This window comes from Labrus mixtus, chromosome 12, assembly GCF_963584025.1.
Source record: "Labrus mixtus chromosome 12, fLabMix1.1, whole genome shotgun sequence".
NCBI lineage: Eukaryota > Metazoa > Chordata > Actinopteri > Labriformes > Labridae > Labrus > Labrus mixtus.
The window spans coordinates 24065384-24092243 of NC_083623.1; the positions used below are offsets into that span (position 1 = coordinate 24065384).

At 41.2% G+C, this 26860-nt stretch overlaps 1 protein-coding gene across 7 annotated transcripts; it reads right to left on the reverse strand.

Annotated features, from left to right (window-relative positions):
* Positions 1 to 36: 36 nt before the first annotated feature.
* Positions 37 to 26076, reverse strand: map3k7 (mitogen-activated protein kinase kinase kinase 7). 7 transcript variants are annotated; one of them, XM_061052672.1, is made up of 18 exons: positions 25839 to 26076; positions 23926 to 24045; positions 23727 to 23837; positions 23478 to 23543; positions 22037 to 22082; positions 18985 to 19123; positions 16401 to 16529; positions 15427 to 15551; positions 13666 to 13796; positions 12395 to 12476; positions 11986 to 12122; positions 11755 to 11902; positions 10189 to 10269; positions 6549 to 6613; positions 3977 to 4076; positions 2724 to 2785; positions 2476 to 2591; positions 37 to 670 (listed from the first exon to the last, which is right to left on the reverse strand). In XM_061052672.1, exons 2-18 carry the CDS (start codon positions 24016 to 24018, stop codon positions 490 to 492), a joined length of 1812 nt encoding a protein of 603 aa, XP_060908655.1. In that variant the 5' UTR covers positions 24019 to 24045; positions 25839 to 26076; the 3' UTR covers positions 37 to 489. The 7 variants fall into 7 exon arrangements, with proteins under 7 accessions (XP_060908655.1, XP_060908653.1, XP_060908654.1 ...); XM_061052670.1 differs by having other exon boundaries at positions 6549 to 6616; XM_061052671.1 differs by having other exon boundaries at positions 6549 to 6616; positions 25748 to 26076.
* Positions 26077 to 26860: the final 784 nt, after the last annotated feature.

Sequence of the window (26860 nt, forward strand, 5' to 3'; positions counted from 1 at the left end):
GTGTGTGTGTGTGTGTGTGTGTGTGTGTGTGTGTGTGTGTGTGTGTGTGTGTGTGTGTGTGTGTGTGTGTGTGTGTGTGTGTGAGAGAGCCGAGGAGAGGACACACACTGAGCTAAATGAAGAAATCACACACTCATTACTCGAGGGTCCGTCCCGGGGCACAGCAGCAGGGTCCGGGGTAATGAGGAGGGGGGGGTGCACTGATTGTTTGGTCTGCGGTCAATGTGACAATGTGCAAATGTTCAGAGGACATCATCTTCCTGCAGGACAGACGTGAGGGTCTACGGTGGGACATGCAGGACACAGTAGAGTGCAGGTCTCTTTACAAAGCTGGGTCAAAGAGTGTGTGTGTGTGTGTGTGTGTGTGTGTGTGTGTGTGTGTGTGTGTGTGTGTGTGTTGGGGAGGGGCGGGGGGTAGTGTTATAGAGCCGGGGTGGGGTGGGGGGGACAGAGGGGGGTGATGGTAAGAGTTCTAATGTCTCTGTCTCATCAGGACGTCCCCTGTCTCTTCTGTTGCTGCACCCGGATCAGCTCCAGCTGTTTTTTGCACTTCTGGTAGTACGTGGACAGACTCTTGTTCTCCTCCAGCAGCTTCTTGTGCTCCTGAACCAGACGGGACGTGTTCTGCTGGTCCTTCTCGTCCTGGTCCAGCTCAGCGATCAGCTCCTTCCTGCACAGCAGAGGCAGGAGGAAACTTTAATCCTCTAATTACAGATTTTCATCATATATAACCAAGTTGGAACAAATTTAACAAGCAACACTTTTGGATAAAGAACTTCTCCAGAAAAACGACTTTTGGGTAGTCACACAACCTATATGTTGTTTGCTCTGGATCATCATGGACCAATTTGTTCCATTGTCACATAATTACCTCAAGTTTGGTCTGAGTTCACACGAGGATATTTACAGACAGACCAAAACCAAAACCCACATTTTTTGTGAGATAAAATCCCAGAAGGAAACAAAAACAAGTCGACTCATGCCGGGCTGTCGCTGCTCCAAAGACACTTCACAATTTCTAAATGGACGAACAACTACACGATTGATGATCGCTCTGGTCTTTGGTGGTTATATCTGTGGCTTTAATCTGAAGACCCGTCTAGTAAGCCTGTGGTCTAACATGTTTGTACATAGTATTCCTGTGGTTTGTTTAAGTGATGGTATTTATCACAGTTGTGTCAGCTATGTATCTGAAGGTAAATCAACATTTAATGTTCTCTGTATGTCTGAGGATATTTCTATGTATAATGTCATTTTTTTAGGGCTGTCAGCATTCACTAATTAATTGCAATTAACGCTTCCTAAATGTCCCTGTGTAGTCACAGTCACTGGAAAGAGTTTCTTTATCCGTGTTTAAGTTAATGTCATCACCTTCCATCTACCAGAAGGTCCATACTTTATTTCAAAATAAAAGCAGGGTTGAATTCAAACTGCAAGTAAGGCACTCTCAGCTTAAGACAGTTCAATCACTAAAAAATAAAAGCCTACATTTTTTATTTTCAAATAAACCAGAGGTCTTCTTCAGGTGATAAAGACCTCTGGTCGAAATAAAAACCCTTTTTTTGTGGCATTTGAGCAATTGTGCGGGCCTACCTTCTTCCTGAGTTTGCTGTTTTTGCACTGCCCTACACCTACGTGATCTGCGTATAACTATCTCCTTTTTCAAATGTGAGATATTGAAATTTCAAACGCGATTAAACACAATTATTCACGATTAATTTTGATCGTTTGACAGTACTAATTTTTACATGATATTATTTGTATATTTTTTATGTTTTGGTTCCTAATTAGAAAATAATGGATTTTAGTGGTGTTGGGTCACGTGTTTGTATATTTAAGATGGTGACTCACAGAAAAAGTTGCAGGTCTGAGGTAGAGCACGTTGGCTCTGAAATGTCATTTGTTGCTAAATAAATCCTTCAAAAGGATCTTCTTGGTGTGCTGATCCTTTAGCATTTGTAAGCCTGTTAGTTTTGGATCCAGCACCCACTGAGGAATGTGCTTGTCTTCTTCGATTGTTTATTATGTCTGTGGTCTTTAAAACACGTTCAACAATGATGAACAGAGAGGTGGCTGCTTCCTGCAGTTAGGTCATATCGAGGTCGGTTCATGTTCTTACTGTAAAAGAACCTGAAAAAAAGCAGATAAAGGTCCACCTCCTCAAGCTGTCTCAGGCTGTTGTTTGGTGCACACCAGGGTTTGATTGACAGCTTTCACACCGCACTAACTTGGCAACGGACTCAAGTTTGTTTGCCAAATCAGGGATGTTTTAACTAACAACCCCAAAGCAACAGATGCTGATTCTGTGAGGCTGATTCTTTGATGAACTATAAAAATGAGATGAGCAGAAGTCCCCTCAGTGTTCATTCTACTCGTGTCTAAACATGCATTAGATTTTTAAACAAAGAAAGCTTCTTGAACCCCCTGAAACGGCCCCCAGCAGATGAAATCTCTGCTCTGGGCAGCTGGACTTACTTCCTCTGGATGAGCAGGGCGATCTCAGTTTGCACCTTCAGGTATTCTTGGGCCATCTTACAGTGCTGCTCGAACACCGCCATGGACTCTTTGGAGTTTGGACAGGGAGCGAGAGGCTGGAAATAAGGAAGAGTTCAGGATCAGGAGAGAACACACAAACATCCTGATGTAGCTAAATGTTTTCAGGCTAACGGTTCAAACAAACACTATCCCAAGTGTATGTCCTGTTGTGTGACTGGCTGACATACCTGCAGCTGGTGGTCCAGGGTCAGATAAGCCATGGGAATTGAGTTATCTGAGCCGTTGGTGTCTGACAGAAGAGCACAAAGAAAGAACAAGTAGGACTTTATTTAACATGTGTGATTATAAACCAGCAGGTCTGCTTCAGCTGACCACAGACCAACAACAAAACCCTGATTGCTGATTGACACAGTCCCAGTGTAGTCTGACATCATTAAGAAAGAGTGACCAAATTGATGCTAATTCTGTTATAGACATTATTTTTCCTTGTTTAACCTTAAGGGGGGGGGGGGGGGGGGGGGGGGTAATACTGTTTGGACTGTTTGAAATCAAATCTGTTTTAATTGTAGTGTTCACTGTTCTTGCATCAGAAAGCCAGACATTGAAAGCTGAACTCTGAACATTTTAGGATGACATCATTACATTCATGTAAAAAATATATAATTTTTGAATTGACATAATGAAGACGTAATGTTACATTTGGGGTGACAGATAGCCTAGTGGTTATGTTGCGCCCCCCTATGTACAAAAGCTATAGTGCTGATCGAAGAAGCCGTAGGTTTGAGTCCGACCTCGGCCCTTTGCTGTGTGTCAACATTATAAGGTTACTTATGTTATGGTACCATACAAACTGTAGTCACTCACTGCTAACGCAAGCTAACTGTAAGCTTGAGACAGCCCACTCATGCTACTCAGAGAACCACGGTTACTACAGTGACCTAAAGTTATCGTGCCAGCTCGGGCTCTCTCCGTCACTCTGCTCCACACTCCTCCTGCAGCGCACACACCTCTCTCCTGTTTGTATTTTCACAGATCAGACGCACAGTGGGGGAAATATACACCTTGAATGTCCGACAGAACAACACAGGAATGTTAGTCCCGTCTTGTCTTGTTGATGAAAACTTAATAAAGATGTAATCAGAATTTTTAACAGTTGAGGTCTCGTCCTCGTCATATAAAAACAAATGCTGATGATTATTTATCCTCAAATTTTTCGTTAAAGAAACAAACTCTTTTATCAATGTTTATGGTTTATGACTTGAAGAACATTTTAGCTAACATTGTTCAGATTCTAGGGATATAAAGTATTTTTTTCAAAACTCCTAGAAACGACGTAACAATCTGCAGATTTACTAAAGTGGGTCCTGGCAGACTATTTCTACTGCCCAGGTGAAGAGCTGACACTCTGAGAAACACTTCTCCTTTGAAGGTGCATGCAGAGTTTTTGTCTCTGTGGTTGTGTTCCAGCTGACGTTGGTACCTGTGGGGTCATCGGGGGAGAAGTAACCCCTGCTGCCCGTCTTGTCGCTGGGCATCATCCTCATGCTGGGACTGGAGGACCGGCTGCTGTTTCTGCTCCCCTGAAAGAAAACATCAAAACACGGTGAATAAACAGGCGAGCCAGATGAGATTATAAAAGCTAGACAGGCAAAATTTTAAATAATCATGACTAAATCAAAATCATGCAGCTATAGAAATCTCCTCATGTTGGAACTATAATAAAGAGAAATGAAAGGAAGCTTAACACATAACAACTATTTTTTCTGATTTTCTAAGCTTAAAAAGAAGATTAGTAACTACATGACAAAAATTTAAATCGTTTCCATGCGATATAAAATTGTCCACATTTTTGAAACTTGTTCAATACCACTTGTTTTAGAACGATATAATCTCTGTTACTTTTAGGTATGTGTGCTTCAGTCGATTACACGGTTAAACATCATCACCACTGCTATTTGGCACCAGAATCACAAGTCGATTAAACAAATTCTACATTTTAGGGCCTTTGCTGCTGGTCAAATGTCAAAATGCTAAATCTGCACTGGAGCCTCCAGCCGCTAGATGGAGCTGTAGCCACAGACTGGCTGTAGCCTTTTGGTTAATGGGTTTTGTCAGTATTTTGACCTATAAAATGGAGATAAAGTTGTAATAAACTTGCGACGCTGTGTCAGGTGAAACTATCAAATGGACCGGAGCGATGTGTAACAACATTTATCACGGGCATGTGGATGTTAACCTGCAGGGAGAGCTGAAGGCTGCCAGTGCTAGCGCTGCTAACGTTAGCAACACTCAGCAAACCAAATTACATCGTTTACCTGGCACCTTTGAAATAGTCGCCTAAAGGGAATTTAAATTTCAGTCAGCTGAGAAAATCCCTAGTTATTTCTAGGATAGATAGAATCAAAATGAACCAAAACTTTTAAAAACGACACTTATTTCACAAGACGGCGTGAGAATGAGAAGAATGAACCCATCAGAAAAAGCAAGAAAACTCCTGCAGACTGTCTAAATGTTCACCCCCCCATCCTGAAGAAATGTATCCTAAGTCTCTTGTTCTGTATGCAGGAGTTTACCCACACATACAACACAATCTGGAGTTAATACTTGATGTTGGTAACATTCCCACTGTGGGAATCAAACCCTCCATGATCAATGAGTGTCTGTGTCACAGCTCTGTGGACCTGGAGGGCAGGTGGATCTCACAGATCTATGTGTCTTCTTTAAAATCTGTATTTGTGTTCAGTCTTTATGCTGAACTTTAAATGAACTGCAGGTTTATGAGTGTTTGTGGAGAGCAGCAGAAACGCTGAGAGAGTCCAACTCTCATATCTTCTCAGAGCTGACATATCAAACACACGTCTCAGTCTGTGACATCTTCTCTCTGTGGATTTTCTCGCTCCTGACGAAGAATGCATCAAATGTGTCTGAAAACAGATGCCATCAGTCAAACATTGGTGAGGCTTCAAAGACGCGAGTAAAAACATGTTTTACACTCAGAGAGCAGGAAAAAAAAAAGCTGGCCGGGGTCGCGTGGAGTTCAAGTTTTCATTTGAAATGATCTAAAGAGTTTGTTTTGTTTATGAATGATAATGGATGCATCATTAACCTCACATTAAAGAAGAAAACACACAGAAGCTATGAATCCTAGGGGTTCATCTAGTCTCTTTAAGCAGACAGTAATAATGTCCGGTTCTTAAATGGATTCTTTTCATTTGTGACAGGAGATAAATCTGTAGAGATTTATAAGAAAGACCCCTTTAATCAGGCTGGTAGATCTGTGCACGTTTGACTGACAGATGAGTCTACTGAGAGGCTACGAAAACAATCCAAAACATTAATCATTTAAATGATGTTCAACTAATACAACAACCTGTGTGCCTGCTATATTAGAGTGAACCATTGACTTAAACTAATGACCAGAGTCAGACTGTACATTTCAGGCTGATTTTTTCATTTTAAAACTTATTTTAATGTCAGGCTGAATTTTATCCTGATCGCTCGTCAATAGCCGTGCAGTGCACACTGACGCACGACGGTCGACCACGGCTCTGATCAGCTGCTCCTGACCGGTTGGATGATTTTCTGCTACGTTTGACATTTTGGTTGTGCGACCGCACACACTCACACAGTGAGAGCAGAGCCACGAGCCCATTCCCCGACCTCAGGACTTTTCCTGATTGTACCTCAACCATGTACAACATGTTTATAATGGGTGTTAAACTAATCAAAAGACTAAATGTAGAATAACTGACTAAATGAACACCTGGGTATACACACAAACAAAGATCTGGAGGTGCAGATAAACTTCAGAGGGACTGAACTTATGTCATTAATGTAACTAAAAATGACACAGATGTGTCTTCTTCAAATGGAGCACAGAAAGTGACAATCTGTAGTCTGACAAAAAGGACCAAAATAACAAATGTGCAGCTGAGCTGAATTCAACATTTTGTTTGTTACACAGACGACAGATCAATTACTAAAAATGTGTGTCTATAGGTGTGTTTGTGTGTGTGTGTGTGTCTATAAGTGTGTGTGTGTGTGTTTCTTACATGGCTGGACTCTGTGCCGATGCCGGGCAGATCCTGCACAGACCGACGTCTCTGAGGATCACACACTGCTGTGGACATAAAAAAGAATAAGAATAACGAGATCTACAGACATTGAACGTGGGGGAGCGGTGGTTATATGGACTAGCCTCTACATTTAAAAAATGAGGATGCCTTTAATCAACTTCATGAAAATGTACTTTGCAGTTTAAAAAGAAAAAAAACACTAACTACTTTCTGATTTGATGAAATCAATGGAGTCATGTGTAATAGGAGTGCTCGTGGGAGTTTGTATTCCTAAACTTTAATTGAGAAAGGATCACAATGTTTCACTCGTCTAAAACTAAAACAGCAGCCTGGGATCATCTGATCTACGCTGACTACTCACTACGTCCACGGCAAGGGATGGGGATCAAAACTAGCTTTCATAGCGATCCAGCTCCACATTTTTCAGAGCCTCAAAAAATAATAATGTTTGAGCTTGCAGTACAGATACTGTTAAGAATCACGCTGAACCCTGCAGTGTAACGTTTTATCTCAACGTCCAAACTTTGTTGCAAGTCTTGGGAGGTAGAAACAGTAATCCAATGTTGAAATCCGTATTTAAATAAAAGCTAGCTAGCTTTCAAACGAGGTCAGTGAAATGACTTTTAAACACGGTAAATAAAACTTCATCATGTTGTGTTTAAAGGTAGCTACAAGAAACTGAACATTTAGGTTTTGTTGAGAAACTTGTTTAATAAAAGTTGTTTGGAGGAGAAATGTCCAAATTCTGTCTCAAATATTGTCTCTGCAGGCGCAGGATGGCCTAGCGGTTATATCGTTCGTTTCATGTACATGGCTATCGTCCTCCTAGAGGGCGGCCAGGGTTCGACTCTGACCTGCGACTCTTATCCTGCACGTCTTCCTCACTCTCTCATCGCCTGCTTCAAGCTCTATCCACTGTCCCAATAGTGAAGCCTTGAATCTTTAAATATGAATAAATATAAAAGAAAAGTATCAATAGGACTCTGATGGTCAGGGAGTCTCGTTGATGCTTTCATTACCAATAAAAATGAACGATCCCATCCCTATCTATTGCACCATGAGAACACAACACATATTAACACACACCTAACAGACAAGCACAACAAAGAGAGCACAGAGTCTGTAGGATCTTCACTTTCTCTATGTTGTTGTTGTTCAGAGTAGAGATGTCTGCTGCAGCCTGAAACCTCATTGTGGTGATTTTTTTGTCTGATTTCAAACTTTGACATACTGTGTCATGCTGTTTATGTATTCTGCCGTACAAACGTCTAATGCGTAACACTACATTTATTATCAGGAGGTTTTGTTCAGTATGTGGCTTTACTAAGCCCCATTTCCACCAAGCGGTCCGGTTCAGTTCTGTTCGGTACGGTACACATTTATGGGCGTTTCCACTCTCAAAAGTTGGGAAGGGTACCAAAATAACTGATCCGTGCTGTCCTACTCCCTCCTGTTGGCGTGCCTAGCATACAGATGTGACCCTAAAGGATGGAGTGAGACACACTGCAGTCCTTTGATTGATCGAAAGAATCTTCACTTCCTGTGCAACAGCGGTAATTAAGGACAAACACAAATCACACCATGTTTAAATATCCTGCAGGTTTGGAGGGAGTCGTTTCAAGGCTGGTTTTTCTTTTGTTGTGATCTTCCCACCCATTGGACGCACAGAGGTGACGTCACAGGGTGCAGATACGCTCTTGTGCGGGGCAACACATAGACAATGAACTGGTTTGACAGCGGTGTGCAGCGCCCACTGATCCTATCTGAAAGGCCCTTAAGCCTCAGTTGCAATTAGTTTAGATTTTTTCATTATTCTTTTGACCTACCGGTATTCTTTTTTTATTTCTTCTTTGTATAGTTGTCTTGTTTGAGGTTATTCTTATCAGAACATATCGGGCTGTTTAGACAAATGTAATTGTTGCAGACTCGCTCTTGGACTTTCTTCAGAGCTGAGGTGAGTATTTTGAAGTAGCCAATGAAATTCTCTTTCATGTTATAAAAATATTTTCTTTAGTGTAGCATTGAGACTCACACACATACTGAGTGGAGGATTTGTATACCGTCACACTGTCACCTAACAGCCACAGGTGATTTATGATCCTTGGAAGAGGCCTGACATCCAGGTGTGCAGATGCAATGATAAGTGCCCAGCCTTTAATAACATGCACCAGCTGACTGACTTAGTCGCTGGATTAAATTAGCCACTCACTCACGTGGCTCCAGAATAGAAGTCTTTTGTGACAACCAGAGCCGTCCCCGTTCCTCTCACCCGTATCTCTGCTCGTGATAATAGCTCTGACCCTCAGTGTGAGAGGAATTAATCAAAACAACTTTTTTCAAAGTTAATGGATGTAAAGAGAGCAAGGGGGGGGGGGGGGGGGGGGGGGGTAAGGACGACCTTACCTAAGCGTGAAAGGTAAGGACGAGCTCAGATGCGTAGGGGTGGTGCTCTGGTTTCAGCGCCCCCCCCCCCTTCCCAGGATGTATTGCAGCCAAGCCAGAGTGATGACAGAGAGGACAGGGCCATGAGTTAGGAGCTCATCTCATCTGTGTCACCTCATCGCATGAAATATGACAATCAGGTTTTAAGACGCCAGCTAAAAATGTGTTAATGACACAAGCGAACGGCTCCTCTACCTGCAGGAAAAGTTCCTCAGTAGGGACATGCTTTGTGGAATAAAAAGTGACACAAGATGAGAATACTAACTCATGTTCTGCTTGTCTACCGCAAACCACAGAAGACAGAGAGACATGAGACACCTTCTGACGTGTGTCACTCCAAAACAAGATCACTTAAATCTCTCTTATTTTGTCGAGATAGTCCCTTACATGTCTTCAGACCAAAAGATCATTTACTTGCACAAATGTTGCTGTTTTTCTTTCATCTGGTTAGTTAAACTTGACCCTGGAATTCAGCCTCATTCACCGATATATTTGTCCTTTTCCTCTTATGGTTCAGTGTCAATTAAGACAATAATCCTTTTTAGAAACAGCGTCACTGGGACTTCAGCAGATATTCCTTCCGGAGAATTACTTCTGAATGAGGCCAGTTTACTCTTTAAGATGTGTTGGAAAACATTACAACATGCATGATTAACTTCCCTGCTTCTTCCAGGTACTTGAGACTGACCTGTGCCCACTTTGGTGACCTGTTAGCTAGGATCAGTACCAGGATTCTCTAATGGACACCAACTTCCTGTGTTCTGTTTTAGCTGTGTAGCTCCTGGGCGTCTGTCTCTGCTGAGTGACAGTTTCATGCTTCAATGGTCAATGTCTGAATTCATGCTTTCTTTCTGGTCTATTTGCAAGACAACAAGCAAACACCTTTAAAAGCCTTGCCTTCCAAACAGAGTTTGTTACGGATGCAATCTCCAGACTTCCTGAGAATCTCCACACTGATAGATTCAGAGCGCAGTGCTCTCTGGGTTTGTGCAGCCCAACATTTTTTTGCTTCCCTTTTGGTCTGAAAACATTTTTCTTTTTAAATCACAACATATGAATATAAATGTGTTTGGAGTGCCACAGTAAAGAAGGTCATGTAAGAGCACTGCAACCCACGGGCTCAGCCAAGCCAGCTGCACCCAGCCACCATGAAGCCCAGTGGTCCCAGTGGTACCTGTGACGACGATCTTGGGAACGTCCAGAATGGTGCCGTATGATGCTGTTTTACGGTGGCCTCGTTTAAACACGGGATTTGCTGCAAAAACACACACATACACACTCACACGAACAGCTGCGGACACAACAAGCATGCAGACTGGAGGCAGACTGCAGGCCCACAGCCGCTCTGGAACTGTGAGCTACGGACATGCAGAGCATACATGGTACGTGCAAGGGCAGCATGCACCGCATCCATTGAAGACGCTGCAGAGAGGTGAACACTGCCGGCAGACACCTGCACTATTTTCTCTTTGCACAAACAGCAGCAGACATTCAGCTCCAACGCTGCTCAGAAGTTTACTGGACGATGTGGGGATGCATAAATAACAGTTTATTCTCTGGTTAAACTCTGGTATTTTAAAGCTAGGCCCTGTTTTTATATAGTCTAGAATCTAGATGGCTTATAGGTTCATCAAGAACGATCCGGTAGATTTCTTCAGCCATCAGAGACTGTAAAGGCTGCAATGTCCTCTTTCAGAAAAGCTCCAGATCAAATTAATATCTGCAAAAAATGCACGTTTTAGTCACTGACAGGCTCAGATTGTTATTCTAAGTGTCTGACAACATTACAGGCAGGAGTCTTACAGAGATGGAGCTCTAAAAAAAAAAAATTATTAATAATAATAAATTTTTTTAAACCAGAAGCAGCTGCTGAATCGCTCTTTTCAAAGCCACCAGACATCATTGACAAAAACGGTGATGTCAAGTTGAAAAACATGGCAGTAGCCACTCCACTGCTTCCTTGATCGGTTGTATTTTTTGTTATTATGTGTCTTTAGTTATTGAAATGGTTACTTTGGAAGCAAATACAATATTTGATAGCACAGACAAACTAAGCAATCAAGGTAGCAGTAGACCAGCCGCCCCTGTAGAGAAAAGCAAAGCAACATCTGTTTCTGGATTCAAAAAGAGCGTCTCCCTCTATAACTTAAAGGTCTATCTTTGCAGGGATCTGTTCAGTAATGTTGTGCAACACTTACAGTAACAATCTGAGCCTGTCAGTGACAAACACAACAACTTGTTTTGATCTGGAGCCTTCCCCTAATAGTTTACATCGCAAACATTCCAGCTTGTTTCAAAGCTTCGGGCTGAAGCAAATCTATTGGAGCCGTTCCAACAGAACCCAGCTTTAATAGAAGAGAAGAGAACTGGTTTAAAATCTGAAAACACAGGAACAAACACTCAACTAGACTTCAATCAAAATTTAATGTGGAGAGCTTCTTGGGTATGATGTTACAGGAGGGGAGACGGCTGACAGCTCGATGTTTGTCATCTTAGTCTATACCTCAAAGTTATCAAAGTACTTGAAAAAAACTATCGGACACTGAAGTCTGGGGAGGAGCTTCTTGTGGATTTGGAAAGGCCTCATTCCTTGAAGGTAACGCTGCATGCCCTGCTGCCCTGTGCAAATTGTTCTTACATTAAAGAAATTCTAAAATGGTAGGAGCGTGCCGGGTTTGCCTCGACAAGCTCCTCGTCTGCTCTGCTCTCATCTTCCGCGCTGTGTATTTAGTGGTGTTACCTGAAGGTGCAAACGGCATCTTAGGCTCCAGCTCTGAAAGATCAGCGCTCATTCTTTTGCTGTCAGATGACGCCAGGCACTGAGTCCGTGAAGGCAGACTCTCAACGCTGCTCCCCCTGGACAGAGGCAGAGTCCTCAGTGGGTCTCCCTGAAACAAAGACGAACACTCTCACTAACGCTGTGACTCATTATTCTTTCTACATTTCTTCTGACGATGAAGAGCAGATTTACCTTCGGCTTGAAGTGAGGAGCAAACTGAGGCGTTATCTTGATGGTGTCGTTGCTTCCTTGAGAATCACTGCGCTCCATGTTCACTTCACTTTTGTTGCTCGTGCTGGTGGCGGTGTACTCCACGTATGAACCTGTTTCTCCAAAAAGACGCAGCGTGACAGGTACGTTAATAGATCTCATCATTTATCTACTATGATGATTTTTAATTAAGATTTGATATAATTTGTGTTGCTGTCCTGCTCACTACTCTAACATTAGGTCAAACTCTAAATACTTTGTCCAGTATTCATGACCATTAAGTAAACCTGACTTTAAACGAGACCTTGAACCCCTGTGCACCAAATGCTGGGTGTGTCTTTAAGAACTGTTTGTTCTGGTGTAAAAGAAAGTTTCAAGAAGACTCTTGTACCTGTACTTGTTGCAGAGTTGCTCTGTCCATCATCTGAATACGGGTACGGATATTGCAGGGGTTCATCAGATCCTTTGAAGTACTGCAAGAAGGAGAAAAAGGGGATTGATGAAGACTTGAAAACACCTTTGTTGTACAGAAAAAACAGACAAAAAAACACTGATACAACTCGGCATTGATAGGATACTGCTCTGGCACATTAAAAAAAAAAGGTTTCCACTTAAACAGATAAATTATTAACTTGACAATAATTTCTGAATCAAATCTGCAGCTTCACTTTGGTATTTGCAGCTTCACTTTGGTATTTGCAAATACCCAGTGTTGTATTTTAGGCTTTTTCCGGGATGTTTATGATACTGATATCTTCATCACAGTAATTAAAGTCTCATTAATTTCTCATGCTTAATTTTTATCGTTCAGACACGTATCTTTATTTACTTATCAACTTCATCTAAATGAGTGAGGGGAGGATAACTTCATGAAAATCTTCAAGGTGTACGATGTCACAGAAAATAAAAACAATAAAAGTCATGACGGGAGAAATCATTTCGGGTCGTTGAGTTAGACTGCATTTATTTCAAAAGGCTAGGCCTAATAAACTCGTCACTGAACGTATTCTTTATGTAACATTCAGAGCCAGTGTACACTGACTGCAGTTTTCCTGCTGGAGACGTCAACCACCTCAGTTTCAGAGTGCTTCTCACAGGCGCTCATTGTTGCTACGTTTACCTCTTTAGAGACAGTGAGGTTTAATTTGCTCTGTATATATATGCTTCATGTTTTCCTTTATTTTGGAGAAAACAATATAAATGAATCATGTCCTGGCATTAGCAGCAGCTTGATCTGGAATTGTTCCCTCGAAACAAGACTGATCAAATATCAGAAGTCCCGCCCCTTCTTGATTTTGATTGGTTAGTGAGGGAGAAGAGCCATTGATGAGCGTGCGCTGTTATAAAAGTTGAACTGTTTTCAACTGAGTGCCGTGTGCCCAACAAAAAAAAAAACCCCAAAAAACGGAGATGATGAGGTCGTTATTGCACTGCGGACGCCTTGGCGCTGAAACAGTGAACAGCATCGGTTTTGTATTGAAAATGCTGCCAGGGCAAAGAAAGCCGTCAATGGACACAGGCCCTAAAGGGGCTCATTTCCTGGAACAGTTTGACAGTAAATGATTTGCTCTGTTGTATTTTCTCAAGTTTATTGATTCAGTCACGACAGTGTAATGAAAGCCTTTTAAAGAAGGCGAGCAGAGTGTGTGATAAACAAATTACCTTCATTAGGTGAGTCATGATCTTCACTATCTCCTCCATAGAAGGCCTCTGAGAGGGGTCTTTGGACCAGCAGCGAGTCATCAGACTCTCAATGGGCTTGGGCAAATTTTTGATTAGAGGAGGTCTTGTCCCTGAACGTACAAAGACAAAAAAAGAGGGTAATAGCTCGCACGGAGACGGGGAACAAATAACTTTCACATCACACCAGACAAGCAGAGAAATGGAGTCCATTTATGCTGAATCCCCCGTCTCCTGCTCGGCGAGATAGTGATGACTAAGGCAGGTGAAAAACATCAAACTTGTCCTGTAGTGTTTTAAGCGTCCCATTAGTATTGTCCTCCATCCATCTCTGGGATGAATTAAACTGCAGGGAGCGCTGCACAGGTGAAGACACCTTAAAGCTGCTCTCTCCTGCCAGACTCTAAAAGAGGAACTGTTACTCTTAATCAAGAGAACTAATGTGACATGTTTATGGTCTAAATGACTGATTGGTATTTGCAGTCGTTGGCTTCATCCAGCAGCCATTACACAGGCTGTAATGGCTGCAATAAAATCAATGAGGGCACGTGCTCTTGATTAAAGTGTGAGCACTAGGGGTGTGGATAGTCTAGTGGTTAGTGTGCACGCCCCAAGTACAGAGGCTGAAGTCCTCAAAGCGGACAGCCAGGGTTCAATTCCAACCTGTGGCTCCTTTCCCAAGTCATTACCCTAACTCTAGCTTCTCCTGATTTCTGATTCTGTCCAGACAAAAAATATTTAAAAAATAAAATAAAATGACCACTAAAAGTTGTTGTTTTAGTCAGAGACAGACTTGTTATTCTAAGTGTCTGACAACATTTCAGAAAGGATCCCTGCAGAGAGAGAGAGCTATTTGTTACAGAAGATGATGAAACATCCATTACATCACTGTTGTCAAGGCCACAAGACTTTCTGGAGAAATCAGCTTGAGTGAAGCTTTAGATATATTTCACATTTAGAGGAGACTTACACTGACACTGATTTTACTGTAAAGCGGGCCTGTTTTAGATCGATAAATGTTTTCTGCTGCTGCTAAAGACAAAGTGATAGAAAGATAGACAGATACTTTTTTGATCCCGAGGGGAAATTTGAAAAAGTCCTTAGCTGAACAGTGTTACAATTCTAAACATTGAATTGACATATGAATACAGCATTCAGACTGAAAACTGAATTTTAGTGAGTTAAGCCTTGTTTGAGATGTTTCAAATAACTTTGGCTAAAATATTTTTTTAAATCGAGCTACCAGACAAAACACATAATTTCACCAAACTTACAGATTGAAGTGTCAGCGGCTCAGCGGCTCCCTAGTTTTGTCTGATAAAGTAGTTGTTTTATTGAGAGTGTGATAAGAGCTGTTTGTGGTCATACACCAATCTCTCTGCATTTCTGTAATATTGTCGGACACTCGCTGACAGAATTACGATCAGAGACTGTTTGTGACAAGAACAAGAACATTTAGTCGACAGAATTTGATCGGGTGTAATTGCTTCAAAGGATTATGCAGCATTCATTTTACAGACGCTGGCTGAAGCACTCGACTGCAATTCTGAAATTTTTGATATCCCAGGTTTAAAACTACTGGAATCAATCTTTTAACTTTGTACAGTCTCCCAGCATTCCTTGCAGGGCTGGCACTTCTGAGGACTCACAGTGACTGAAAGTTTGACATGGCATTTGCAACCTGCAGCTCCACACACCCACACCCACACCCACACCCACACACACACACAGTCGGTGACTCACCGTTGTGCACAGCCCACATGATGCGGAAAGCCGGTCCTCCAATTTCATCAAAGGGCTTCCTGCGAGTGATCACCTCCCAGAGAATGATCCCCCAGCTGAACACATCACACTTCTCACTGTAATTGCTGCCTGTGAGTTACAGAAGAACACACACAGCAACATTTAGGACCTTTTCAAACGGGGAAAACGCTCAGTTTGACTTCGCTGACTGACTGAGAAAGTGAATTCTCTGTGGCACATTTGAGATGAGTGCCTGGGAAAGCACAGCAGCATTTATCTCATCCTCCCGTTCACAGGAGGATGGAGGATGAAAATAAGGGAGCAATTTTGATCAAGAAATAGCTCCTTTGTTGCTTGATTAGCCTATTATTGCTGAATTAAAGTGCACATCACACACCTATTAGAAGTTGCTGCGCTGAGGCGTTCGGGTAGCATTTCACACTGATGCAAATTAGTTGTGAGGAGTTCACAGAGAGGGCAGAAGTGAGATGTTTAATTGCACTGGAGTCTTGTAAGATGCCTCCAAAAACAAGATAATAACCAGAGCTTAATTCATTTTTCCTCCTGACCCCCTTTGCCAAGAACATGTCTCATCATGTAGAAATACATTAGGCTGAATGAGAACACAAATTCTACGCCGTCGTCTCCCGAGGGAAATAAAGCCACCAGCATCACTCCATTCATCCTCCCAACATGCTTTGGGAGACAACCATCTATAACGCAGCATGAGTGAGGCTGCTGATGATGAATCAAGAATTAATGCCTCAACGCTGGGAGCACTGAGGTGCTATTAACGTGAAATGTGACAAAAACAAAGTTGGCTGTCATAAAAGAGCACACAGAAAACGGCAGAGCGTGATCTCTGTGGGCATTAATAGAATCAAACCGGACACACATTTTTTTTTTTTAATTAAAAACCGTCTGACAGAAAGAGGCATCCAAAGCTCTTCAACTACTTAGAATGCCGCTCATACTTGCCTTCGAATACCTCCGGGGCCATCCACGCTGCACTTCCTTTGTTGTTGGTCATGTGGGTCTGAATGTCACATGCTGTTCCAAAGTCGCATATCTTCAGCGTGGTGCCGCCTGCCACGAGAAGAAGACTGGAAAAGAGAGAGGAAATAAACCCAGTTAACAGCTGATAAGGATTTTAGATTGTTTGTCTAAAGCTTCATGTACATCAGACAGCTCAACAAGTTTCATAACATGTTTCGTACTCCTTTACTATCTCTCTTAGGTTGTTTCATTTAAACGTGTAATATGTTGAATTTTTTACACTAAAATATCTAAATTAATTTAAAATGGACTAAACCTATGTTACATATATTTTTTTAGTCGGGTACGTACATTACCTCAAATATTTCCTACAGTTATCAAAGCCAGAGAAATGTTACGAGCCATGACAGACACAATATGTTTATCGTTGCCGTGGAAACACTGGGTGTAACGTCAAAGACCGCTGCATAAGGAAGCGTGAGCTGCTACTGAAAGCTGCCGTACTGTTGCTGTATGTGCTGCTGTGATAAAAAACTTTGTGTAAATTATACTCAGATACATCAGCTCGTCTGTAAACATGTTCTCTTCCTCAGGTCGGTTTCGCTAACACGGTCAAAGCCGGTTATTTTGGGGGGGCAGGGAGTAGCAGAGAGAATTACCCGCCAGCTTTGACGTCATCTTTTGTTTTGATTGAGAGCCCCCTGGTGGCAGAATTTACATATTGTATCTTTAAAACTGCAGCAATTGCAGAAAACATTAAATGTCAGGCTGAAAATGTTTTTGCAGAAATAAAGGGCTTTGTGACAGCAAGGTAAAGCTGCCAAATATCTCTCTGTGGCAGAGAGGAAACGTTGAGAAATATTCTTAATACGACATTAAAGGCAGAATATTAGATTTTTTGATCCAGCAGATGTCGCCCTTGAGCACCAGCATGAAACCAAAACAACTCACACTGCACTGTTGTGTTAGCATGCTAATGCTTAACACAGTTAAGCAGTGAGTACAGTATGTTATTCTTCTTTTCTCTAGTCCCTCAATTAAATAACTTTTATACAAGAGGGGATGAGCCGGCCGGCCGTCCAGCCGATGCAAACAAAGTGAAGATAGGACTCTGAAAGCTCAACTGATGTTGACTTTTTGTGGTAAGGAGGGCTTCTTTAGGTCTCATAAATCTGTTCACTTTGTTGACAGCAGTTCATATCTTTTCCCATGTGTCTGTATCTCAGCTGTCTTCTCTAAAAAGGGCAGAAACTGACCGTCATCTACTGTTAAACCACGGTTCATAAGAGCCTCATAGAACCCCACTGCTGACTAACTCTGGGAAGAATCATGAAGCAGAGTGTACTGGGAATAGTTTCCTGTACAATAACCCAGAGTTGACAGTTTGTCACGATGCACGGCCTTGTTGTTCCTAGAAACTCCACAACAGATCTCTAGGAAATGGAGCAGCTGATCATTCCCACGGAGTCCTGCCAGGAGCTTTCTCTCCGCCAATGAAAACAACCCTCAGCAACACCATGTCACCGCGTGTTCAGACTGATAACACAGTGCTGCTTTTCAAGTGTTATGATGGCCCAACGTTGCCTCGTGTTCTTTTGAGATAATGGAAGAAGATCTCCAAAGTCTATTGTGTGTGAGAGGCCAGAACACTGTACAGAGGTTTACAGCACCATGAGAAAACTGTTGTAGTCTTATTAGAAACATGCAGAGGCTTTTTAGGTCGGCTACATTCAGATACATACAGAGGTCAGATACATGTGGGGGTGCCTTAGAACCTCCTACCTTCTCTGGTCCAAACAAATCCAGAGCATTCAGGACCAGAATCTAAAGTTAGAAGGAGGACATACTGACTGCTGCATTGTTGTCAGAGAAGCTTCAACATAGCATGTTTCCTTAATGTCTGATGATATAGTAAGGTCATTTTATCATTTAATTCAGTAAATATCTTACATATTGGACTTTTAATTTCCACATTCACATATTCAGACTTGTTTCTGCTGGTTCTCATGGATTTGTTGCTGCTGCTGTGTTTAACCTCTTCACGTTTTAAGGATAACATTTCGTTGAGCATGGCAGCAGACTCGGTCATGATTCCTGTTCATTGATTATAGTGATTATATGAAGCTAACACGGCCCATTTTATGTGAATGCGCTAGAAGAAGCTCTGGGTTGACCTGTCAGGTGAATAAATAGTTTCATGTTTAACACAGTCTCCTTTGTCAGGGTGACTGCCAGATAAATAAAAAAAAGCTACACTGGGTATGTTGAACTTGAATACATAATGTTTTCAGCCACAGCTGCATGACGGCACAATAATAACTTAAAGGAACAGAAGAAAAAGAAACATTCAGAAAGTGAGTAAAAGAATGAAAGGGGTTTGATTTAGCATAAAAATACAACAAATTAAATACTCTTCTTGAACTTGTCTAATGAAACACAGGAAAGTTATTTTTCTTTATCAAAGCATTTAAGTGTTTACAATAAACCAAAATAAAGCTAAAAGGCACTTTGTTGGCACAGTGAAACAGGAGACAAGAGAGTGTGAGGTGAGGAGGAGCATACTTGGGTGGCTTGAGGTCCCTGTGAATGAGAGCCTTTGGTTTCATGCCATGGAGATAGGCCACGCCCTGGGAACACTGAAAACACCAGCTCATGGCATGGGAGGCAGTGTAATAGGGGAGGGGTTCAGCACCATGCAGCACTGTGGACAAGAGAGCACAGTCACAACCACCAGCACAGACAATAAACTCCCACAGGAACCGGGGAAGTCACACAAACACGTACACATTCACAGGGCTGACGACGTCGCTCTTACAGCTCCTTTGACAAGGTCACTCCAGGAGGACAGGCTGAGGACTCACCGTTCAGTAACCACACTCACAACTCCACTGAATGACATCAAAGTTATGGTACCACATTATAACTCCCAGGGAGAGTCGCTTTGATAGAGATTCAGTAACTGGGGAGGAGAGGTACTCATGAACTGTGCAGCACATCAGAGAGCCCCGAAATGTGGGCATCAGCTCCTGGAAAAACTCTGAGCTCCTAACAGCACGTTTTGAAAATAGACAAAGTCTCAGTGAGAGGCCTCCATGAATTTAATGTTAATTAGTTTGCGATATCATCATGCACGTCTTCCTCTCTCCCTCACAGTGCAGCGGGTTGGTAATGATGTGCAATCTTACAAAGTGAGATCAAAGTAGTGATTTGTTATTTCATCTGTTCACAGAAGTCCTCATTTTGTAAACAGTTAAATATTTGTTCTGGTGGGAATTTCCAATTTTGTAGTCTTTCCCGTCATTGCTGTGCAAACGTTTTGGTTGCAAAGAATTAAAGGCCGTCTTGTTTTGATGCCTGTCCAAAATAAGGGGTCATTTTATAGACTCGAGGAAATAAAAGCCTCAATGAATTTTTACAGTAGATATTCAAATATTGATGATTCATTACAGTTCACCTCTACTCGGGTCATGTTCTGCTAGTATAAAACTGATATGTGGGATCACAGCCACGTCACTGAGATATTTACGTTCAATGTGGCTGAACTCACAAGCTTACAAACGATCACAGAGGTTTGTCGAAATCTAAAATCAGTTCATTTAAAGAGTCATTTTGATATTTTCAAACCTGCTCAGTGATATGTTTTAGCATAATTGAGGGTCAAAATGACTTGTACATAAAAAAAAAAAGGTTTTGGAGGTTGTCCCAGTAGATTTATTCAGTGAGCGAAAGCAGAACTGGCTGTAATAGTTGAAATGTAAACAAGTTGTTCCATGTTTTTGAAGTGTCTGACTAAATCTCAAACTGTTCCTGCTGATACAGATCTTTGTTTTTTTTAAGAATATGATATGAAATAGTTATACATGAAACATCTTCCTTTAGAAAGATACCAGACTCTATTAACTGAAAGTGAGTTTGTTTAGCTGAAAACAGGAGTTGCTGGTCTTCCTCTGCCTCAGTTGGTTAGTATTTTGTATCCTACTCACACTTGCAAAAAACTCCTGAAACTTCTGGGGTGAGCTGCATGTGTAAACGTGAACATCCTGAATTTTTCACTTGGACTTTATGTTGGTTTCCGCCAGTATATTTTCCTAGTATATACTAGTATATTTTCCGCATGCAGTATGATAACACACACTATGTTAACCACCTACACAACCACAGACTGTCTGCACGCGACCGCTGCGATCTCTCTGCGCGTCTTTAATCTGCTGCATTATGTTTTCTGTTCATTTGTGTTCGTCTCCGCTCTCTTTTGTTGATAATCTGATTCTGTCAAACTCCAGGTAGCATTGATATGAAGGCAAATATTATCATTATAGCGTCTTATAGTGCCCACTGTTGCATCATCTGCTACTTCCCTGTCGTCCTTTTTACGTCATGTTATGCCTCAGGAGACCCCCCGTCCCCCTCTCCTGTACAACAGGGATAGTCTCCCGCTGTGAGGTGCATGTGTGGACAACAAGATCAGGAGGATTTCAGGGGCAGTCTTCCTGAAATTCTCTAGAAATTTTCAGGAGTGCATGTGTGAATATGGTTTTGGTGTGTTGCACGAATAGGTTGGAACCTAACTATTTTTTTTAAATATAATAAACAAACTTACCAACAGCAGTAGATCAGCAACTCTCATGTTCATTCAGCTAAAAGTCATGTGTACATCAATAGAGTCTGGCTCTTTTAAAAAGTGATAGAAAGATCTGTTTCTGGTTAAAGAAGCATAATTCTCTTTCTTTAAAAAATGTCATTTCTGTTCTGTTGACAGACACTTGGAACAGTCAGAGTGTTTCATTGAACATATTTAGAGGATGTACTTTGATCGTGTGCATTTTTGATCTAAGAATTGCATACATCACAGGCCTTAACAGCTGCAGACTAAAGACATCTACTGTCTCACACTTTGAGATTTAGACCCACAATCAGGACGACAGGGCCCGAGTGAAGAATCACCAGATTACTCTTTAAGATCTCACTTTTCAAAGTTAACCACTGGATCATCTGACTCATCCAATTTCCTTTCCCTTTGATATTTTTGTTAAGCAACGTTGTTCCATTCTTTCAATAAAACAACTGATTTACAGGCTGCACTGGAAACAAGTCATTTTAGACTTCAGAAAAACAAGAACCTAATTGGGATTAAAATAAATATTCTTCCCTGGAAACACCAAAGTGCTGACTCTATTTAGAGATCTGTGCGTAATACCTTTGTATTATTTAGCAGTAAGCCTAAGTGGTCCTTATTCATTAAGACACACCTATCTTTCAGCAGTGTATCCCCGACTCACTGAGGATAAGGTGACAGTCTTTGGGTCAAGTTCCAGGATGCTGGCTCATATACTGTGTTTCTTAAAAGTCATTAAAGTCGTACTTCATTTTGATGGTTGTACACCTCCCTAATCCCTGGGCTCATTCTGGATATCAAATTAAGGGACTAATAAGGCTGTGGTGTCTGTTACTGAGCAAAGACTATCACAGAAAGGAACTGGACAAGTGACTGAACATGCAAACAGTGGGAGGGTCAACTGAACAGGACAGCTTCTCGTGTCTGTGCAAGACTGTGTCCATTTCACTGAGAGCAAAGTGGAACAAAAAAAAGAAACGTAAAGTTTTCTACACTCACCGTTGTACAATGACCCCCCTTCAGCATATTCCATCACAAGGCAGACCTGAGTGGGAAAGAAGATCACATGAAACTCACCAGACAAAACCAACATGTAAGACTAAATGAAGACATCATTACGGTTGACTTTGTGTGATTAAAGGGAATATTAGTGTTTCTAAACTCTATTAAATAGGTTTAAAATGTTCCAAAAGTTCTCTAGTGGATGGCCTCATCTTTAAATGCAAACCAACAAACGTACAATCCAGAATGGAAGTCGCACTGGTTTCTAAGGTGCAGTCTGTTTTGGAGGGTCTCCCAGAGAGAAAAAAAGAAAAATACATGATTTTGACCTGTTTAAAGAGAAAATCTGTTTAGGAGTGGCGCTGGTCTGCGTTGATTTGTACCTCAGTACACTTTGCCAGCTAAGCTAACTCCTGCAATACACAGTGACAGTGGGCAGTTTCAATCGTGTCAGGTCGTGAGCAGTGGGTGATGGTTGCAGCTGCACTGGTATTCATAGTGCATAGATAGATCATTGTGCAATAAAAAATACCTCTCTCTGTATTTTATAACGGTATATTGGACTGGTGTAGGACACAGGTCACTTCTTCATTGAAAAGAAAGTTTTCAAAAAGTGAGTCTCACACACCAAATGTTAACGCTACATCCTTGTGAGACTGAACAGCATCGACACAAAGTTCTTGTTTTTTACAGCAGTGAGTTCAGGTTGTTTTTGTCAGACAACTTAACAAAAAGACTTCACACATCGTTTTAAACCCAGACAGAGTCAGCACACTGTTCTCTTCAAAGCAACAAAGTCATATTCAACATACAAGTGAGTTTGAGGTTAACTGTCCCGCCATCATTTAGTGTTCTCATTGAAGTAGGCTTAAACGACATGTGCAGCTTAGCTGACTTTAAGTTTGGTAATTGATGTAAACGATGTTTCAGTCTTTCATTTCCTGTGAGGCCGAGACGGTAGGATTAAACCAAACTAATCTCACATCAGTCATTTTAGCTCGCAAAAGACCAAAAAGAAGACTGACTAGATTGAATTATTTGGTTGTGAGATTGTTTGAGTTTTGTTTTTTTAACACAATGACAACATCAAACGGACTGATCAGTGGTAAATCAGCAGCTCCTGTTCTTCTGTGCAATAAAATGACTGTTTTTGTCAAATGACGTCTGGTAGCTAGTATGAAGAAAGCCCTGTAAACAGTAACAAACAAAGAATCGTACTCTTTAACCTAAGGTCAAACTTCTGTATGGAACCAATTTGTTACATTGTCAGACACTAAGAATGCAAGCATTTATGGCATTTTATGTTGACGTACTAAATTGCTGCAGCCGGCTACAGCCCCCTCAGTGGCTAGAAAGTGTTGAATCTAAAAGTCATCTACACACCAGAACCGTTAAAAAAAAACCCAGGTATGACATTTACATTCAAATTGTGACTTACCGGAGTGTGACAAGAGCCGTACAACTTCACAATGTTGGGGTGATTGACTCGTGAAAGCTGCCGGAGCTGCAGACAAAGAGGAAACATTTCACTCAATTCCATCTACACGCCTGCAGTTCAACACCTCAGGTACACAAATATCTGTCACCATGTCCCTCACTATAAAGCCCCCTGCCCTGCTATTTCAAGACACAAACAAAACTGTCTTACAAGACCATGGCTGAGTCAAAAAAACTCTTCCATCCATACCTCGACTATGAAGGCTTTCCTCTCCGACTCACTCTCGATGGTCTTGATCGCCACATCTTTGCCTTTCCATTTGGCTTTGCAAACAACCCCGAAGGCTCCTCTCCCCACCACCTGAAGACAGAAAGTCAACATTAGTTTAGCTCATCTCACAAATATCTGCATGTTCATGGACTACAACACAAAGAGTTTCACAGCCCACCTCTTCAACTTCAATATCCTCATAGTTGATTTCTTCAAATGGATATCCAGGTGGTGTTTCGAGTATATCGGCGGATGGTAACGACAGAGACATTACTAGCCAACGTCAGCTAGTAATTTACTGAAAAGAGATCATACAGAAGAATAAAATAAAAATGCTGACGTATAATTACAGGTAAGGTTGTCATTTTCTGATTGTTTCATGGTGGTAATGCTCAATAGATCTTATAAAAACGTCTACACCTTAACACAATAGCCCAAAAAGATCATGTCCAACTATAGGCTGTGTCCACCTAGTGATTTTTGCGGGCAGAAAAACGCTGGCTGTGCACTCAGGAGCACTAAAGACTTGAGAAGAGAAGCCTGACCTGTCTCTATGACAACAATCTCTTGACAAAGACCACTGTATGACCGACACGGCTATGTTACTTTTTACTGTATGTTTTTCTTTTAGACCATTTATTTTACCAATCATCAAAGAGGATTTGGGTAAAAGACACAATCTGTAGGCGGCAAAACTACAAGGAATATCATACATTAGGAAAAGACACTGGGCGCTGCGCTTTTTCTCCAGGCGACCGCTTTCTTCTGTGAACGCTCTCTCCTCATTGAAAAGAACTGAAAGAGGACACTGGCACTAAAAAAAAAGGCTAGGTGGACACAGGGCACAGTCACGCTGTATATCTCTCCGCTCTGCTGTCTGTCACACCTGCAGCTCTTACACAACAACACAGTGTTCAAATTCACTGGTTGGTTGGCAAACGCCCACATTTGTCAAGTCTTTGCAAGGCAACTCATGAAGATGCACAAATCATGTTTTTTCTGCGGCTGACAGACAGACAGACAGACAGCAGAGGAGAGAGACAGCCGTTTCACCTGGTCCATTTATATTTTCTACGAGTTCTGATCTGTGTAATACGAACAAGGAGCTTAATGCCACTGAACCCAAATGACATCAATAAACTTTCTCAAATATTGTATGAACACTAGAATAGAATAGAATAGAATTACTTTATTGATCCCAAACTGGGAAATTGTGGCGTTACAGCAGCAGGTTGTCCAAACACACAATATGAGTAAAAAAACACAATATTAGCAAATTTAAACACAATATAATATTAAATACAAAGTAAATAATCACTAAAAGATATCAAAAATAAGAATGGAAATATAAACAACCAGGATTTAACTTAGCATTACTAGTCTTAAATAGGAAGATTAAATGTACATGTGCAAAAACAGAGTTGTAAATGGACAGTATTGACACTAAGAAGAATGCTGAGATTTACAAAATAAGTAATTTTCTCTAACATTAAGATGACTTTAATTGGTGATTTCAGTTAAATTTGATATGATATTCCTCCTGCTCCTGTTTGTTTATGAACAGTATGTATGTGTGTTGTGTTGCTGTGTTGGACATCATACACTGAAACAAGCAAATACATCAAATACACATGACTGAAGGTTTAGACCTACAGACACAACAACACAAACTGAGCACAAAGCAGCTAGTCAAGTCATTTGTCATAATAACATATTAATGATTCAATAAACTCGAAGTTTAGGAGCATGCTAAAGTAATTATGTATGTAACATGTAGTTAGTCAGTCTATCGTGAGCTGTCAAACAAGATATAAAGTCTTAACTTTATCTTCTCTTTAGTCTTCTGTCAGTGTGATGAACTCTGCCAGCTGGCTAACAGAGAAGCTAACTGCTAACTCAGAGTGATAAAAGTTGACTTTCCGGTTATGTTAAACTCCCCTACATGCATAAAGTATCCACAAACCAGCACTAAAGATGATTAAACACTACCATTACATTACCATAAGCACAGGTATTGACAATCTACAAAAGGCCTTCAGTGTTTTTTCCAGCTAGCTTTCGTTAGCTGGCCTGGATGCTAACGCTAGCTACCGTTAGCTTCAACAATCCAACCCTTCTTGTTGACTTCCGGCTCCGGCTCTCTGGGGGAGTTTCCTTCTACTCATGGACGGACAGACGTGGAGTAACATCCATGCTTTAAAAACAGTCTTTCTACATCAACTTGACAGCCAGACATAACTTTTTCTGAACTCGTCTAGCTGACTTGCTGGGAGTGTATTTTTATTCTCCGCAGCAGCAGCTCCATCAGGAAGTGTGTGCGCACTGCTAAACTGTCCGGACTGAACACGGAACCTTTAAAAATATAAAACATATATCATCTTGACCTCTTGGGGTGGAAATAATGTTGACTACCTGACACTGTACACTACGGATCCCCAAAGGGACCATAACATCTTGTGGAAACAAGTTATTATCAAGTTATTAACCTTCATTGTGTTGTTAGATTAACACTAAGATAATTACATCGTGCACACAAGTTATTATCATGTGGATATTTAAGTTATTACTTGTGAACGCAAGTTATTATCTGCTGCGATCAACTCAATTACGCAATTGTGCAAAATACTGTTATTATTTCACAATTATTAAATATATTGTACGAACAATATATATATATTTTTTTTACTTTTTGGGATTTAAGGAGCTGCCACAGGATAATAACTTCTTAGCACAAGTTCATTTCTGGTACGCACAACATAATTATCCAAAAGCAAACATGTTAGATGACAACTTTTGAGAGCCAACTTATTATAGTGTGCACCCAAGGTATTATTAAGGTAGGCCTATTTTATATTCTTTTAGACACAATATATAGTGCCCACAAGTTATCTGGTGCACACAAAATAATTATATTGTGTACACGTTAGACAATACCTTGTGAGCTAGAGATAATTATATTGTGCATGTGAGATAAAAAAAGTGAACATTTTAAATAATGTCCTAAAAATGTTCCCTTTTACGAGCGCAGGGGTTCTGTAGTATACTTTTTAGTTAAAGTGTCATTAAAAGTGTCAACTGTAGGCCTGCAGGTGAACAACAGTCAGCCGACTTAC

Bases quoted from the DNA above. Each gene is read 5' to 3' on its own strand.
- map3k7 (XM_061052670.1), bottom strand. From the start codon at position 24,018: ATGTCTCTGTCGTTACCATCCGCCGATATACTCGAAACACCACCTGGA. The intron at 16,530-18,984 runs GTATGCTCCTCC...TCTCTTTTCCAG, and splicing joins AGGGACCTCAAGCCACCCAA to TCTTCTTCTCGTGGCAGGCG. The intron at 11,903-11,985 runs GTAAATCTGCTC...TCTTTGTTTCAG, and splicing joins CTCCTCACTTCAAGCCGAAG to GGAGACCCACTGAGGACTCT.